Source organism: Thermobia domestica, chromosome 11, assembly GCF_964235325.1.
Source record: "Thermobia domestica chromosome 11, izTheDome1.hap1.1, whole genome shotgun sequence".
Lineage (NCBI taxonomy): Eukaryota > Metazoa > Arthropoda > Insecta > Zygentoma > Lepismatidae > Thermobia > Thermobia domestica.
Window position 1 is genome coordinate 51520761 of NC_137464.1, and position 17326 is coordinate 51538086.

The window sequence follows — 17326 nt, forward strand, 5'->3', positions numbered from 1 at the left end:
ATACATTTCTACACATTTCTTTTAAAATATTCAAGCATGACGATGTTTCAATAAGTTATTAATTTCATTTCAAAGTCGCATATTTCAGATTAGTTATGTCAAAATTAAAATTTTGAGAACTGAATAAATTCCAAAACACGAAATTATGTATCACAAGCACTACAAAATATAACATAAATAGGCCTCGTGCGGATAATAAACGAATCGCTATCATTCCTTGATTTGACAGGATGATGTGGAAGATTGATTATGTTGGTTTTTGGACTATTTAATAAGTGGACATTGAAAAGTATTGCCTCGCACTTGGGATAGTTTTCAGTGTGATTTTCGTCATCAGAAAATGTAGGTACTGCTAGTGCCTAATTTTAAAGTATATTCTAGCCGAATTTCGTCTAGATTCTTTCATATTATTATTGTTATTGATTTTTCTTGAGTTGTCTGTATCTGGGATTCCTTGACTAACAAACAAATAAATCACAATATTGTTGATATTCGTATATTGTTGATAGCCCTAGTCGTGTGTAAGTTAACAATGAAAGAATTTATTTGATTGCACGCAACTTAGAAGAAATTTTAAAATTAGCATCTCACAGCTTTACAACTGACATTTATGGAAGACATATCTTGAATTACCGTAACATATATTTACAACTAGCAACAATTTATGGAAGAGAAATATTAAAATATTATCTTACTGTTTTACAATTTTAGTATTCATGAAAGATAAATGTTAAATTATTATACAGTAGGACGTCAAAAATCCGAACGCGATCTCTAGAAGCTTTTTACATTTTGTCTTAGCGCTAGCGATAAACAAACAATAGGGTTGTCCGTTGGCGTTGTATGAAGTCAGTGTTTTTACAGAAGTTCATTCCTATGTAATTGTTTGTAATACATATTTTTATTTTCTCTTAGGCCTATAAAAGTTGAGTTTTAAGTGTGAGTTACAATAACAGTGTAATTTAGTGTATGAGCAAGTTCTTCAGAAACATTAAATGTAAGTAGTACGGTATTGTAATTACTGTACCACAGTATCGATAGAAGAGCATACCGTATAGTATACTGTATTTAAGCCTAAATGGCATTTTCTTGTTCATTTTCGAAAATCCGAACAATTTGAAAATCCGAACTACCTGTGGTCTCAATTAGTTCGGATTATCCTCTATGTTCCGAGGTCATAGAAATACTCATAGAAATCCTTACTTTTACACCACTCGTGAGTTAGATTGACATAACGAATTGTTCCAGATTTATATTTTTAAGATTATTTGATTGATGGTTTAACATCCCATTTCAGTTCCTAGCCTGTATGAACTGTTGGAAATCAAACCGGTGTCTCTACGTTGAAGGCACATATGCTAATCACATATCCACGAGAAAGCACCACAAAATTTTATTTTTCACCCCTTGACAATTCACTAACGAAACAGGGTCACATCATCTCTTAATTTTCTTCATAGCAAATTTTGTAGGTAATTAAAACTTAATAATATTTAAGAAAGAAGTTGGACTTTAGAAGCCTTGTTAGAATTTATCCCAATAATAAGGAAGGAATTAGTTTTATGTTTGAAACAGAAAGGAATGAAGATAATTAAGTAAAAGGAAAGAAAAACAAAACTAAAAAGTGTTGAATAAATTGGAAAATAGTATAATACTGGAAATACTAGTTAGGAAGATGAAAAGATACCTTGAATAGGACTTAACAAATTGTATTGAAACGGAAGGAAACCCATCAAGTGCTTTTTGTGAGGATTAATTTCATTGTGTACGTACAGAAGCATGAATAGATGTAAAGGCTGAAGAATGACTGTAAACGGTCATTACGGATATTAATGGAGATTATTAGGAATTAAAAAATGAATAAGAGATAAAAACCACCGCACCAAACTTTCTCGGTCCAATTTCTTAACTTAGATTGCATTATTATGCAGTTATTCGTGAAATATTTATTTAAGAAATATCAATAAAATTATAAGGCGTTTTCGAAAAACTTTATAAGAAGAAAACTTGCCACCAGGTTGTTTTTGGACATTTTCATGAGAACATATACCACATTGTTTTACTACTAATGAAAACGTTTATATATGAAATACGTATGAACAAAATCGTCATTCGTTTATGACAAAATTGTCCTCAGAGAGTTCAACATGATATGTTTTAAAGGACAAATTAATTATGTCATACTGTAAGGATCTCTTGTGGGTTTTCCACAGACAAATGACTTATACCATAGTAGAGGATTATAGATACAATATTGATGTTTGTAATATAAACGAAATGTTCTAGAATATATATATATATATATATATATATATATATATATATATATATATATATATATATATATATATATATATATATATATATTAGGATAGGCAGAAAATTCGAACCTTTCCTCCTGGATAAACTAAAAAATCCTTATATTAAAAAATTTCGTCATATATAAAGTTTATTTATCTTTTTTTAACAAAAAAAAAAAAAAAGGATTAGGCAAAGGCAAACGAAATTTGGATATTTAAAAAGAGGCAAATAAACTTGATAGAATATTATATGAAATAACTTGGTATTGTTAATAATTTGATAGAAGCTAACAAAGAAATAGAAGAATTAAACTGATTAATTAAAATAAAAATGAGAATTCGTACCTGAAAACAAGGAAAAGTAACGGAAGTGCATGGAAGGTATTTATTTTGCGGTAAATGTTTCGTTCTGGTTTTAGATTCTAAATGACAGAAGTCGTTATATATAAAAAAATGTGGACTGTAATTTGAAATGATGTTACACATTTGTTTCAATTTTACACAGAACAATTTAATGCCGTCACAAGTCCGCTTTCATGGCCTTGCACACCGCCATCAAACACACACACACTTACTTGTCACTTTTTCAGTGTTATCAGGTCTTATGTATTAATATAACAAACTTAAACAAGAAGTTACTAAAATACATAAAAGCCAACAGTAAATAATCAACCAACAATTTGACGGTGGAGACATTCGGTCGAATAAAGTGTAACAGCCTTTCCAGGCCAGCCATACTGAATGAGGCTCTCATGGGTTTTCCTCATTCACACCGGGAAAATGCCGGGATGGTACCTAACATATAGGTTCCAGGGCGCTTCCTTTCTTCCTCAATTCTTTCTTCCTTCTATTTCTTCGGCTATTATGATTATCGAGGGGCTAACATAGCCATAGATGCCAAGAGCCTAGAAATCTAGTTCCTAATCCCAGTCAACCAACAATTGATGTTGTTTGCTTGGTATGAAGTTCAGCATCACTTTCAGTACCGAAGCTATTTGAAACATGGACCTATAGCTGAACGTAGGATCCAAACCACATGAGCTCCCACTGGTTATCAAAACCGGATCTCGAAGACGCATATTCTAGCTAAATAGCTACGAACGAGCTCCAGTGATTGTAGGAAATATGATATAGTGATGATTCTGTCTCTTTGCAAGTTTTTTGGTAGTAATCTTTTTTCAACAAAAAATATTTTGCACCTATGCAGTATTTGAAATTTCAATTATAAATGTTATGGCGCCGAGTAGTGTAGTTTCTAAGGCTTTCCCCTGTGTTGTGAGCGCTTCCTGGTTTCATCCCGCGTCGAAAATATATAAAAGCTTTTCAGAGCAGTCATCCTGAGCGAGATTTTCCTGGGTTTTCCTAATTCACAACAGGCAGATGTTGAGATGGTACGTAAAATACAGGTCCTAGGCTGCTTCCTTCCGTTCCCAATTCTAACTTCCTTCCCCTTCCTCGGATAGTGTTATCGCCGAGGGACGTCATCCCATATATGTACGTAACGAGCTAACATGCCTAGAAACCTAAATCCAATTATATGTGAATTCTATTGATGTAAAATTGCATTGTTAGACGTGTTGTAATGGCTACCTTTTTTGATAGATCATAAGCTCAGCTACAAATAAATATATCGCTCGATTCCTTCTAATAAACAAAAAGAACAGAAAGAAAATAGTGAAAAAAATAAAATGAGTTTTCCTATAATGTCACTCAATCTGGTTTCTATTCTTCATTTCTGCACATGATTCATCATACCCACAAACGTGTATACACGCATCTCGGTTAGAATCGAAATATAGAGCATGTAATATTTAAATTTAAAAAAAATCCTTGTTTGTTTAAAAAACAAAACTACATCCAATATTAGGAATTATTTTTTAATTGATAGAATGGTTTAATAAAGTTCAACTGTATATTGATTTTTTTTTAAAAAAAAAATACTTATTTGTGTAATATTTATCTAGTGCAGGTGCTTGTATATTTGCTCTCAAACCGTGTAAATATCAATTAAACAAGTATTACTATTTAAGCCTTACAGCAATTGCTTTTTTCTTTTCCTTTTTCTGGTTATTTATTTATTACTTTGTGAACACAAACACTTCTATTAGATTCTGAACACTCGAAATTGAAATGTGTGTGGTTTTTAATACATCGAGTTTCCATTATTGAGTAACAGCGAACACCATTGTTTCAAGAGATATGTTGTAGAGATTTTTCCGGGAAATTTTATGACCGGAGAATTTTAGGAATGATTAAAAAAATGGATGAAAAGTTTACGATCTTGGCCAAGAATTTTAGGAATGATAAAAATGCATCAAAGATTGCGATCTTGGCCAATAAGTTTTATGATCAGGGGCCACAAAATTTTTGAACTGCCCCTAAATCAAGTTTTCGTATTTTCTGCGGAATAAGTGATAGTTTGAGTTAAGTGATAGTTTGGGTTTGGTTACACTATATGTAGTTCCCCAGATATAAGGCGTAAAAGAAATTTTTCGATTGAAATATATTGGATCTTGGATCAGGGGCCACAAAATTTTTGAATGATCCCTAAATCAAGTTTTTGTATTTTCTGCAGAATAAGCACATCATACTGAGTGAAGTGATAGTTTAGATTTGAATACATAATATGTAGTTCTCCAGATATAAGATGTACAGTCTGCTGCACGAAACCTGCAACATGATCATGTAAGTTTATTGTGAAACTACGCCTAACAGCGCAGGGAATCAACATAACGTCTAAGTGGCACGAATCACGCCAGGAGAAACCTCGGTGTCCTCCCATGTACACTTATTTTGGAGCAAAAGACCGTCGTTTTACAATAAGCTTACATGCTCATGTTGCAGGTTTTTTGCTGTGAACTGTACAAGAAATTTTTTATTTGGAATATATTGGATCTTGGATCAGGAGCCACAAAATTTTTGAACGGCCCTTAAATCAAGTTTTCGTACTTTCGCAAAAAAATTTTTGATTGAATGTTATATATTGAATCTTTTGATCCACAGAAAGCAGACTATCTAAAAATACAAAAACTTTAAGGTCTTTAATTTTTATAAAATTTATGTTGTTGAATTTTAATCAGTAATTTACCATCAGTTTGCTACTTAAAACTTTTGACTCATCGGGTGTTAAATAATACTGTATGTTCACTGTTCACTGTGTGTCTAATTTCTCTCGGTATCACGGGTTTGCTTTAGATAAATCAACTGTATATTGGTTTTTAAAAATCCTTATATGAGAAACATTTATATTATGCAAGTGTTGGTATATTTTGCTCTCAAGCCGCGTAAATATCAACTAAACAATATCAAAGAATGTACGAACCAAGCAAAGGTATTTTGCTATGCACATATATTTAAATTAGAAAGTTCTATAACTGAAAATATATTATTTATTAATAACAGGATCAAACAATTAATTAACTGTAGGAACACATTAAATTCAAACTATGGAAGCTGTATTGTCCACTAAAACACTGTAGGCACGACGACGACCACAAGTTCACATCATAGGGACGCGCACACACAAAAGCAACTGGTCTAACGGCTCTTTTTTAAAAACACACTTGTCCGCTCAAAAGAAAGAAATTCCGAGGGTTGACAAAAGTGAACCCCGGAGCCCTCTGCAGGAGGGAAAAAATACTATTTGAGGACCAGATCTTCAAGGAAGGGCGATCGGCCCGAACATAGCCCCCACCTTGAAATGCTCGCGTTTCAAGAACATGAATATTATAATAAGAAATGTAATGCAACAAAATAGAAAACAACCCAATATGTATATACAAAATAAACAAGTAAAGAAAATCGAGACACTAAATATGAGAGAAATAATATAAGCACAACATGAAAAAGAAAAAAAATGAAAATCAAAACACGAAATATGAATAAGAGTATCATAAACACAATATGAAATGTTGATATTTGAATGCAGAGTATATCTATCTGTTTGCATCAAACGGTACACGAGAGAGCTTCACAATGGGGCGCCTTAAATCCCCAGCGGCTGTTCTTACGGTGACAGTTCGCACAAGACCATCGCTACCACTATGGATGTCCTTGACACGACCTAGCCTCCACTGTAGAGGGGGGAGGTGAGGTTCCTTTAATAGCACCAAGTCTCCTTCTTTGAGATTATCACGTCGGGTCCACCACTTTGGCTTCTGCTGTAGACGGGATAAATACTCTTGAGACCAGCGCTGCCAAAAGTGTTGTACCATTTGCTGCACTAATTGCCATCTCTTCAGGTGGGACATTTTTGACAAGGTGAAATCTTGTGTCGGAACAGCAAGCATCGGTTCTCCTATAAGGAAATGTGCCGGTGTTAGCGCAGATAGGTCATTAGGTTCTTCAGATAAGGGGATAAGCGGACGTGAATTCAAAATTGCTTCTATCTGGGTCAGGATGGTGTTCATCTCCTCATAACTCAGAGTTGCATTACCCACAATTCTTTTAAGATGGTGTTTCACACTACGCACACCAGCCTCCCACAAACCACCAAAATGAGGGGAAGAGGGGGGATTGAAATGCCATCTTATGCCCTTTTCACTCAGGTAGGAAGAAGTCAGCTAGTTTCCCTTCGTATGCACACTGTGTTGGATCAGGTCTCTGAGTTCTTTATTAGCTCCTACGAAATTCTTGCCGCAGTCACTATACATATCACTAGGGAGCCCTCTTCGAGATACAAAGCGTTTTAACGCCGCTAAATGTGACGCACCGCTTGCGTCAGACACTAGCGCAAGGTGTATTGCTTTAGTAGCAAAACATACAAAAAGAGCGATGTATGCTTTGTATTTCATTCGGCTTCGCCCATGACTGTTTTTCAATAGCAATGGTCCCGCATAGTCTACACCTGTGTGAGAAAAGCATCTACTCGGGTTTACACGAGCCGGGGGCAACGGTCCCATGATTTGAGTTTCTGTACTGGTCTCGAACCGATGACACCTTACACATTTTCGGATAATGTTTCTTACTAAATTTCTCGCACCAACAACCCAGAATCTTTCGCGAAGAAGTGACAAAACTAGTTGAGGACCCCCGTGGAGCGTATTGAGGTGCTCCCTCTGAATCAAAAGCTCTGTGAGTTTGTGCTGTTTTGGTAATAAAACCGGATGTCTTTTGTCTATAGTGATTTTTGCATTTTGCAGTCTTCCTCCAACACGCAAAAGCCCATCACTATCAATGAAAGGAGTTAGACACAAAACACGACTTTTAGGTGGGAGGGGTTGGCCATTTTTCAAACATTCCAGTTCCTCAGAAAATGCTTGCTTTTGAACTTCTTTCACTAAACACCTTAAAGAACCTTCCAGCTCTTCTGCTGTTAATGGGCCTTGAAGCTTTTGAAGGGGGTTTCTGCAGTTGTAGACAAAGCGACGACACCAGGCTACAACGCGTTTCACTTTCAGCAGAGATGAATAACGGCTAGTGATATCATCCACTGTAGTTACACACATAGCACTGACACACTTTTTTCTTTCTTCCGTCACCTTGTCAGATATGAGGGGTGGTCCTGCAGCCATTGGCAACACTGCATCATACAACCAGTTGGGACCGTTCCACCACAATGAATGACACAATAATTCACTAGGGTTCACACCCCTGGAGGCACAATCAGCAGGGTTTAGCAAGCCGTCTACAAAACACCATTCCGCTGCACGAGCTGTTTCTTGGATTTCCGCGACACGATTCGCCACAAATGTTTTCCATTTGTCCGGGGAAGAAGTAATCCATGCCAACACAACCTGTGAATCGGTAAATGCTTTTACCTCTTGCACCTCAAACACAAGGGCGTTTGAGATTGCGTTGAGCAACTTCGCCAGCAATAATGCAGCGCACAACTCCAATCGAGGGAGAGAAACAGTTTTAATTGGAGCCACCTTTGTTTTTGCAGCAATTAGCTGCACACTGACCGTTCCGTTTGAAAGCTCTGCCCGCAAATACGCCACTGCAGCATAAGCCCGCTCGCTGGCATCTGAAAAGCCAATTACTTGACATTTTCGAGTGTTGGGAGGTATGATGCACCGCGCAACCTTTGCTTCCTCTAATAGCGACAGTTCCTTGCAATATTCTTCCCACTCTGCGCACATTGAACTAGGTAGGTTTTCATCCCATCCCAAGTTTTCCTTCTACAACGACTGCAGAAGCACCTTCGCCTTGATGGTTACCGGTGAAAGGAAACCAAGTGGATCGAAGATTTTGGCTATCTCAGAGAGTATCATGCGCTTGGTCCACACGTCGCGCTGCAAGGGGGGAGAAACACTGAATCCAAACTCGTCACTGACTGGTGACCACTGCACTCCGAGGGTCTTGATGGTGTTGTCATCGTTGAACTTGAAAGGCACAGACACTTCGCGCATATCAGACGGTACGGCCTCTAGCACTTCCGGTTCACTGGATGCCCATTTTCGCAACTCGAAGCCTGCTTTTTCCAGCAACTGAATTAGCTGTTGTTGGAGTTCGATCGCTTCGCGCACAGTTTTACAGCCACCCAGAAAATCGTCCATGAAGAAGTCCCTCACTAGTACACTTGCTGCCAAGGGATAGTTTTCACCTTCGTCTGCTACTATCTGTTGGAGGCATCTAGTAGCTAAAAAACTAGCAGAGGCAGTTCCGTATGTCACCGTTAATAATCGGTAGTCTTCTACAGGAGAGTTCACGGAATTGCGCCACACAATTCTTTGAAAGTCAACATCTTTTCTATTTACTATCACTGCCCGATACATTTTGGCAATGTCCGCGCATAAGGCCACTTGATGTCCACGAAATCGCACCAAAAGTGGGAAAACGTCGTCTTGTAGCTTCGGACCCACCATTAGCCGTTCATTGAGAGAAACCCCGGATGTTGTCTTCGCACTGCCATCAAAGACCACTCGTAATTTGGTTGTTGAACTCGTGGGTTTTAGAACTGCGTGGTGGGGGAGGTAACAGCTCTTCTCAGGTGCCACGTTCTTCTCTTCTGGGGGAACAAGCTCCATGTGCCCCAACCTCAGATATTCTTCCATGAACGCACGATATTGTTCCTGAAGTTGAGGCTGTTTTGCTAACTTGCGTTCACAATGTAACAATCTTCTGACTGCAATGTCACGTGATTTTCCCAAGGGCGACGCATTCTCCTTGAATGGTAATCTCACTACATAACGGCCATATTCGTTACGGTAGTGGGTATCTGCAAAATGCTTTTCACAGTTCTTCTCTTCTTCGGACAAGAATTTTTTGGGAGTAACTTCTTCTAGCTCCCAAAACTTACGAAGGGTTGTGTCCACTTCACATGACGCACGATATGCCGCCACTGTTACGGCTCCACTTGTGGTACCTACGCTACCAGTAAGCACCCAACCAAGAACAGTCTCTAGAGCTACGGGTGTACCCGGTGGTCCAACACGCTTTCCACTGAGCATTAATAATGGAAACACATCCGCTCCAAGAAGCACGTCAATAGGGCCTACTATATTGTAAGTGGGGTCCGCTAGCTTTAACCCTTTCAAATGTGGCCAATGTGAAGCACTGGCACAGGGTTGCTTTGGGAGATCAGATGTTACCTTCGTCACTACAATCGCTCTTGTTTCGAACGTTTCGTTCATCTGACCAAACGGCTGAAACTGCATGTCCACCATCGCTTTTGCAGATCCTACCCCTGCTCCCGTTATGCCCGAGATCACCACACTGGATTTTATTTTTTGTAGTCCGAGCTTTTGCACGCACTTTTCGGTTACAAAACTAGTCTCTGACGCACAGTCTAGTAGAGCTCTGAAGGGATATGACACACTGTTTTTTCCCTTTATTTTTACAATCGCTGTACACAACAGAACATGCGGCACACTTGCTTCGGAAGCAAAATGTGACGTGACACTAGAATCATGCTCTGGTAACGCATCATCTCGTTCGAAATGTAACATTGTATTGTGCTTTTTGTCACACTTGCGGCAATTTCCGGATGAACAACTGTCCTTCCGACAAGACTTGCGCATACAATTGAAACACAAGTTCTTTTCTTTCACGAGCGCGATACGCTCCGCCACTGAACGTTTGACGAACTCGGAACACCTGTATAGTGGATGGTTTGAATTACATAGTTCACACAAACTTTGAGTCCGTTGTGCAGTTGTCACATGAGAAGATGCAAGCCTCTTTTCTCGGTTTTTCACTGTATCACTGCTTGCGAAGTGTCGAGTCTTCCCATTGGTCGAAACAGCCAGAAATGCCGCCAGCTTGTCGAAAGATGGCTGTTCACTGGAATTTAACGAAAGTTCCCACTGTCTTCGCGTCTCACTGTCTAGTTTATCCGCGGTGTGATAAACTAAAACCGCGTCCCAGTGCTCCACTGGTTGCTCAAGCACTTTCAGCGATCGAGTACACTCCATCGTTGTGTCAATTAATTTACGCAACGCCGTTGCCGATTCTTGTTGGATGGGTGGTTGCGTAATTAAGCGTTTGAGAATTGAGTTCACAATTTCACGTTTATTGTGATACCGCGCGTTCAGAATGTCCCATGCTTCTTTGTAATTACTGTTCGTAATTTGCATCGCCTGAAGGAGTTGGGCTGGCTCCCCCTTCAGGGATGTTTTTAGATATTGCAGTTTTTGAGCACCAGATAATTTATCGTTGCTGTGTACTGAGGCTACGAACAAATCGTGGAAGGAAAGCCACTCGAACAAATTACCTGTAAATGTGGGTAACTGTATTTTTGGCAATTTCACCTCACTACTTTGCTTTGTTTCTGAAGAAGAAACCGAACTGTTTTCCACAACTTGTAAATCCCTTAGCACCACACACATCTTCAGTAATCGATTGTCCATCTCCGCTAGCTCTTCTTCTTCTTTTTGAAACTGCTCGTCATTTGAAATGGTTGCAATTTCATCCAGAAGCTTCGAACAATCCTGTTGAAGGTCACTGACCCTTCCCTGGTGAACCGCAATGAAGCTGGTTTCTGTTGCCGATAAAGCAGCGATCGCTTTCTCCTCCCGCGTAATTTTCGCTTTCAGAGTCCGTTTTTTGATTGCTAGAGCTTCCATAGTTATTTGTTCGCACGACACAAAATGTTTTAATTGAAATCACTCACACTCTGTCTGTAATGACTGTGTCCTACACTGATCCACGACCGGAGGACCATTAAATATGTACGAACCAAGCAAAGGTATTTTGCTATGCACATATATTTAAATTAGAAAGTTCTATAACTGAATATATATTATTTATTAATAACAGGATCAAACAATTAATTAACTGTAGGAACACATTAAATTCAAACAATGGAAGCTGTATTGTCCACTAAAACACTGTAGGCACGACGACGACCACAAGTTCACATCATAGGGACGCGCACACACAAAAGCAACTGGTCTAACGGCTCTTTTTTAAAAACACACTTGTCCGCTCAAAAGAAAGAAATTTCGAGGGTTGACAAAAGTGAACCCCGGAGCCCTCTGCAGGAGGGAAAAAATACTATTTGAGGACCAGATCTTCAAGGAAGGGCGATCGGCCCGAACAAAGAAGTATTGCTATTTAAGTATTGTTCATGTATCAAAGCAAAACTGGGAACAAAGTTAACTCAGATGTTTAGATGATGCTCGGCACCAGACAAGCTTCCTACAGGGTAGAAACTTTTCTCCCTACATCGAAACTATCGTGCAATATTACTAAAAGTATTATATTATTCGATTGATGATATAAAGTTTGATTGAAGAGTTTTAGGTACAGGATATGTTTTCGCTTTCTTATATTCAGCAGGAGTAGGTATTTATTCTAGTAACGATTAATAATATTCCTGGTGCGTGGTTCCCCTTTAAAAACTCTGATGAAACGGAAAAGATAAGACCTACCAGAGATTAAATAGCAATTTTCGCATTAATTTTAGTAAGTGGCAACGGTCTGAACGCTCCTCCCCCCAAGCGAGTTTCTGGGTACAACTCTACTTCTGAATTCAAGATATTGTATGTGGTAGACGATACGAAATTCTTGTCATTCTAGAATATTGTATCTTTCGTAATAAGGTTGTGAAAGAAATATGTTTAAACAACACTTGGTATGTATTGGGGAAATTTTCGTTGGAAAACTCCAGATCGTATCTTCTAACTTGTATGAGAAATTCCAGATTAGAGTAAACTTTATCAATAATTATATTCAAATGTAGTTTCCAATTTTTGAACATTTCGGGCATGGTGGCGGTGTTTGGGGTCTCTGGATCGATCCCAGCTCGCGCCGTATGGACTTTGTGGTAGACAAACATCACGCTCGTAGGTTTTCTTAGGATTCTCCCGTTTCCTCCCACTTTCTTCATTCCACCATTTCACTCATTTCTCATCATCACCGTCTTCTTTAGCCTAACCGGCATAACCATGGGACGTAAAACTTAGATTTCATTTCATTTCATGTTGTCGAACATTGCATCAATATATTTTACATGTTTTGTAGTTTGGAGAAGTGTGTTTTGACTGGTTTTGATAACGAGACAAAACGAGGCAGAAGTTTTATAACGAAATACGAGACAGAATTGTTCCAATACAAACATATAAACTTTTTGAGACAAGACAGAACTTTTAACGACACCATTTTGAGACGAGACAACACACAATCTTGTCTCACGAGCAACACTAATATTGAAAAAAAGAAATGCCATCCTCGGTATTGAAAGTTTAACTTCCCGATTGGAAATCGTATACACTAGTTGTTCACCTATGACTACAATGTAAGAAGTTTCAGCTATAACGAATCACTACAAAATATTAAGAATCAGTAGAAAATGAACATAATTTTACATTAATCATGTACGGATGGTTGTGAAATGATCATCCATGCAAGCAAGAATATATTTAGAGAATACTTGGTATGTATTGAGGAAATTTTCTTCTGGAAATTTCAGATTTAGCTTCTAACCTGTATAAAATGTTCCAGATTAGAGTAAACTTTATCAGTGATTTTATTCAAACATTGTTTTCAGATTAGACTGTTATCGAAAATTACATAAATAAATTTTACACGTTTTGTAGGTTGCAGAAGCTATATGCAGGCTTTACAGCACCGAAGCTATATGAGACGTGGCCTATAGTTTAGGTGAAATCCAAACCACCGGAATATGCTTACAACATGAATCGAACCCTGGATCTTGTCCGCCAAAGACAGACGCGCACTATTCGTGTTTTCATTGAAATTTAACAATATAATACATGTTATTAGGCTATATTTACTACTAAATCGTAAATGTGTAGAAAATTTTACGGAGCACAATAACACAAAGAATATGATATAAATATTAACAGGATTCTAACAAATATTGTTATTGTTGGATCTTATTTATCAGTATTAGTTAGCACTTCAGTGTAACCTGCAAATATTTTGTTTTAAAATTACTAAACCTTCAAGTCTATAATATAGTATTCTTTGAGCTTCCAGAACTTACACTGTGTCGTTTGTATAGTGAAAGTTATTTGCCTATCCATAAAAAAGAAAAGAGAGAGAGAAAAGAGGTGTTGCTAGAGGCGGCGAAACGGTAGCTTCTTAATCCATTTTCAAAAGTTTACGATGGTTCAGACTAATGATAATCACGGGTGTTAAGAAGTTTGAAAGTACCTGTCCCTAAAGCAAGTCACAAGCAAATATTTTCACGGGGATCATGAACTTCAAAGAGTACGGAGAGTACTTAAATACAGAGACTTAATACCATAAAGGAGACTCAGGTAATCCGTTTTTCATACCAAAATGCTGAAGTATTGCTTTTATGCAGTTCGCACGTGCAATAAATAAGCAGTGTGGATTAATTTTAAAACAAATCAGCGTAGCTTTTAGCATTCTTTTTCTTTTAATTTTTAAGGAGTTAAAGTTTACCAAAACTTCTTCTTATATTTTTATCATATTTGTTCGTGTGTTCGTCCGTAAGTAGAGAGTCAAAAAATCTCAACAACTGCTTGATAAATTGTTGTCAGGTATGGGCAGAAAATAAAGGCTCAAAAGTTAAGAATTTAATTTGCTGATGGAGCTGATCCATCGGAAGTTGTAGAAACAACCATTTTCGGTTTTCATATTGACCACTATTATACTAGTACAATTGTTGTAAAGTTTCGTAGCATTTTATATTCTTCCCAGTCTTGTTGAGAACGGTCTCCTTTCAGTCTCCTATGTGTTCGATTACGTATTCTCATTATCCCGTGCCGTAAATGTCGCCAACTTCTAGTGATCCACTTGCCGGTTAATGTCGATTATCGATATAGCGAAGCGTCGAAGAATTGCCGCTAGTGCCACTGGTGGCAGAGTTTCGTTGAGTCGACGCAGATATCTAAAGTCGGGGTGTTGAAGTTACCACCGTGTAGCAGCGAGGACTTCATGTTCGTTCGCGCTTCTTCGATTCGTAATGTTGAATCGCGAAGGGACCAACACGAACTATCGCCAGTCATGCGCAAGCGGTTATTATTATTATTTTTTTTCTTGACGAATTGTTGCTAAAGTCAGCTTTGGGAATCAAAAGTAACCTCTGCCTCTACATCATGAAGTGAAATACTTGAGATGAATGCGCATAATTGTATGAATTTATATGGCAAATGTCGCCAATTATTAGAAAGTGAATATGGAAGAACTTAGGTAAAATAAGGCAAATAGAGAGAGCCATTTTGCAATAAAATTACATGGCGAACGCATTTTATCTGATCCAAAACGGTTATCGTCGAATATACACGGTTAAAGGTGCACTCTGATTGACCAAATTAAAAGACCTCAAAGATTTATCTCTCTACATGCAAGGTTTTCTTCCTCACCTCCGTGGCGAAGTCGGAAGAACACTCACCTAGCAAGGGCTCCGATTCTAGGGAGCCTGGACCCCCTAATGCTCATGTAGGTCTCCATGTAGTTTTATGCATATGCAATTTTTTTTGGCATAATTTGAATTCATTTTGTCTTAAAATCCTCATATACCCTTGTCTGCAACCAAACACATATCTGAATGCCCCGCCCGCAAAGTTGCAGAGAAATCGGTGCCCTTGGCGGATAGTAATCATAAGGTTAATGGTTCATGGAATCTCCGGGGTACTGTTTTTTTAGTGTTTTTCAAGACTCATCTTAATGTAAAGAAATCACACATATAGGCGATTTAATATATTTTGGGGCAGTATATTGTGGTTCATTGGCGTTTCGTCGCGTCTCTGCCACTGGTGGTATAATTTTCAAAACGGAAGTGGGGCCACCGAGAAGACCTAGGCGCAGATGGGAGGACAATATTAAGATCGATCTCGCAGAGAAAGGAATACAAAGAAGAAACTGGATCCAGTTGGCTAAGGATAAATGTCAATGGAGAGCTTTTGTGAACGCGGCATTGAACCTCCGGGTTCCATAGGAGCTAGTTAGTTAGTTAGTGGGACCACCGCTGATCGTCGCTGCGGGGCCGCCAAGTTTTGGCGAGATATTGCTAATTTCCCATCGGTGGTCCACCAAAGCGTACTGTATTGCTTGCTTGTATTGCTTGGAATAACATTGTATTGCTTGGAATGAAAGGCACTTTAGTTCTTATAATCCTAACCCTCCTAGTAGGGGCATGAATATCAAATAAAGTTCTTAACAAGTATTAATGAAATAAATTTTGTTATCTATCTATCGTTTAAATGAGTTTGTCATGTCAATAAATTAGTTTCTTCATTGAAAGATCTGTAGTTCCAATAACAAATAATTTCAGGTGGAGATGTGGGAATACCATTGATATTAAGTACTATATACATAACATTATGGTCAGAAATTCCAATGGGAGCGCTAACTCTATATAAAAATACAGTTTCTACACTATCAATAGTAATGAGATCCAGTAATGATTTGCGGAATGCAGTTATTCTAGTGAGTTCATGTATTAACTGTATAAAGTTGAAGGTATTTATTATTGATGTAAAATAAGCAGTTTTAGGCTTCTCTATCTCGCCTCTAAAAGATGGCGTGAAAGTGGTATCCCGTCTAAAATGTGTCATGAAAGCGGTACCTCGTCTCGGAAAGTGTTTGGAGCCGCTCTATCTCCACTCATGTGTACTAGGATCGCCTATGAGAGAAGGGTTAAAGCTGTTTCGTCTCTTAAAAATGTCATGAAGGTGATACCTCGTCTCGAAAAGTATATCAATTTCTATTGGTAGGTCTTGTCTCATATTTCATAACGAAAATTATTTCTCTTCTTCTTTTGTAGATAGCTCTAACTATTATGTTTCGTACTTAATAGTTAATTTGATCTCATTATTTGGCCACTTATGTATATGTTTTTCCTCTCTTTCCAGGTAAGAAAAATCTTATCTACACGTTTTTCGATCCAAGGTGAAGTGTAAGTACTATTAATATATTTTATTTTATGATTAGTGGTAAGGGGTGTCTAAGTTTTTCGAATTTACACATCAAAGTTTGTACGGAAGTTAGTACAAACTTGCTTTCTTTGGAGATGTAACTGAATTCTATTCTTGGTGGACTGACCCCACGAAAAGGGTAGTGGCATAGTACCAATAGGACACCATACAAATTTGTCGGAGAGGGATATATTTTGTAATTTTTAATTGCCATTTTTAGGTTTTATCTAATATAAGTCATAATTTTGAAATAAAGATTAATATTTGACCAAAACATTGCTTGAGATTGATATTTGACCAAAACTTCAAACCAAAACATTGCTTGAGATTGATATTTGATTACAGAAGTCAACCGTGGCGCCTCGAAAGTAAAGCTGAAACCTTTGAACCTAAGAAATGTATTAACAGCAAAGATATACTGTAAAAGGTGAATGAATTATTATCTAGTAGCGTTCCAGATAATAAATGTAAGTATTTTAGGAACATTTGTTTCTCTTGTTCTTTAAAAATATACTTTTATTATTGAATCGACTTTTGGGAGTGCCACAAATAGAAGGGCACACCGAGTAAATGGTCAGTTGATCAGCAGTTCAGTCCAACCCTGTTTGAGATTCAGCTATTGTCCAGACATTAAGCTATTGTACACATCTAATAATAATAATTCATTGTGTATATTTAGTGATTCAAAAATATCTACAGCTTTTGTCTTGTCTTGTGTCAACAATGTATTGTACT

At 37.7% G+C, this 17326-nt stretch overlaps 2 protein-coding genes across 2 annotated transcripts; both read right to left on the reverse strand.

Moving 5' to 3' along the window:
- Positions 1 to 6862: 6862 nt before the first annotated feature.
- LOC145665130 (uncharacterized) lies at positions 6863 to 8380 on the reverse strand. Its single transcript, XM_081732409.1, has one exon. It carries the CDS (start codon positions 8378 to 8380, stop codon positions 6863 to 6865), a length of 1518 nt encoding a protein of 505 aa, XP_081588535.1.
- A 39-nt stretch (positions 8381 to 8419) lies between these two features.
- LOC145665131 (uncharacterized) lies at positions 8420 to 11305 on the reverse strand. The gene has a single exon (XM_081732410.1). It carries the CDS (start codon positions 11303 to 11305, stop codon positions 8420 to 8422), a length of 2886 nt encoding a protein of 961 aa, XP_081588536.1.
- Positions 11306 to 17326: the final 6021 nt, after the last annotated feature.

Coding starts and splice junctions, on each gene's coding strand:
- LOC145665130 (XM_081732409.1), bottom strand. CDS start 8,380: ATGTGCGCAGAGTGGGAAGAATATTGCAAGGAACTGTCGCTATTAGAG.
- LOC145665131 (XM_081732410.1), bottom strand. CDS start 11,305: ATGGAAGCTCTAGCAATCAAAAAACGGACTCTGAAAGCGAAAATTACG.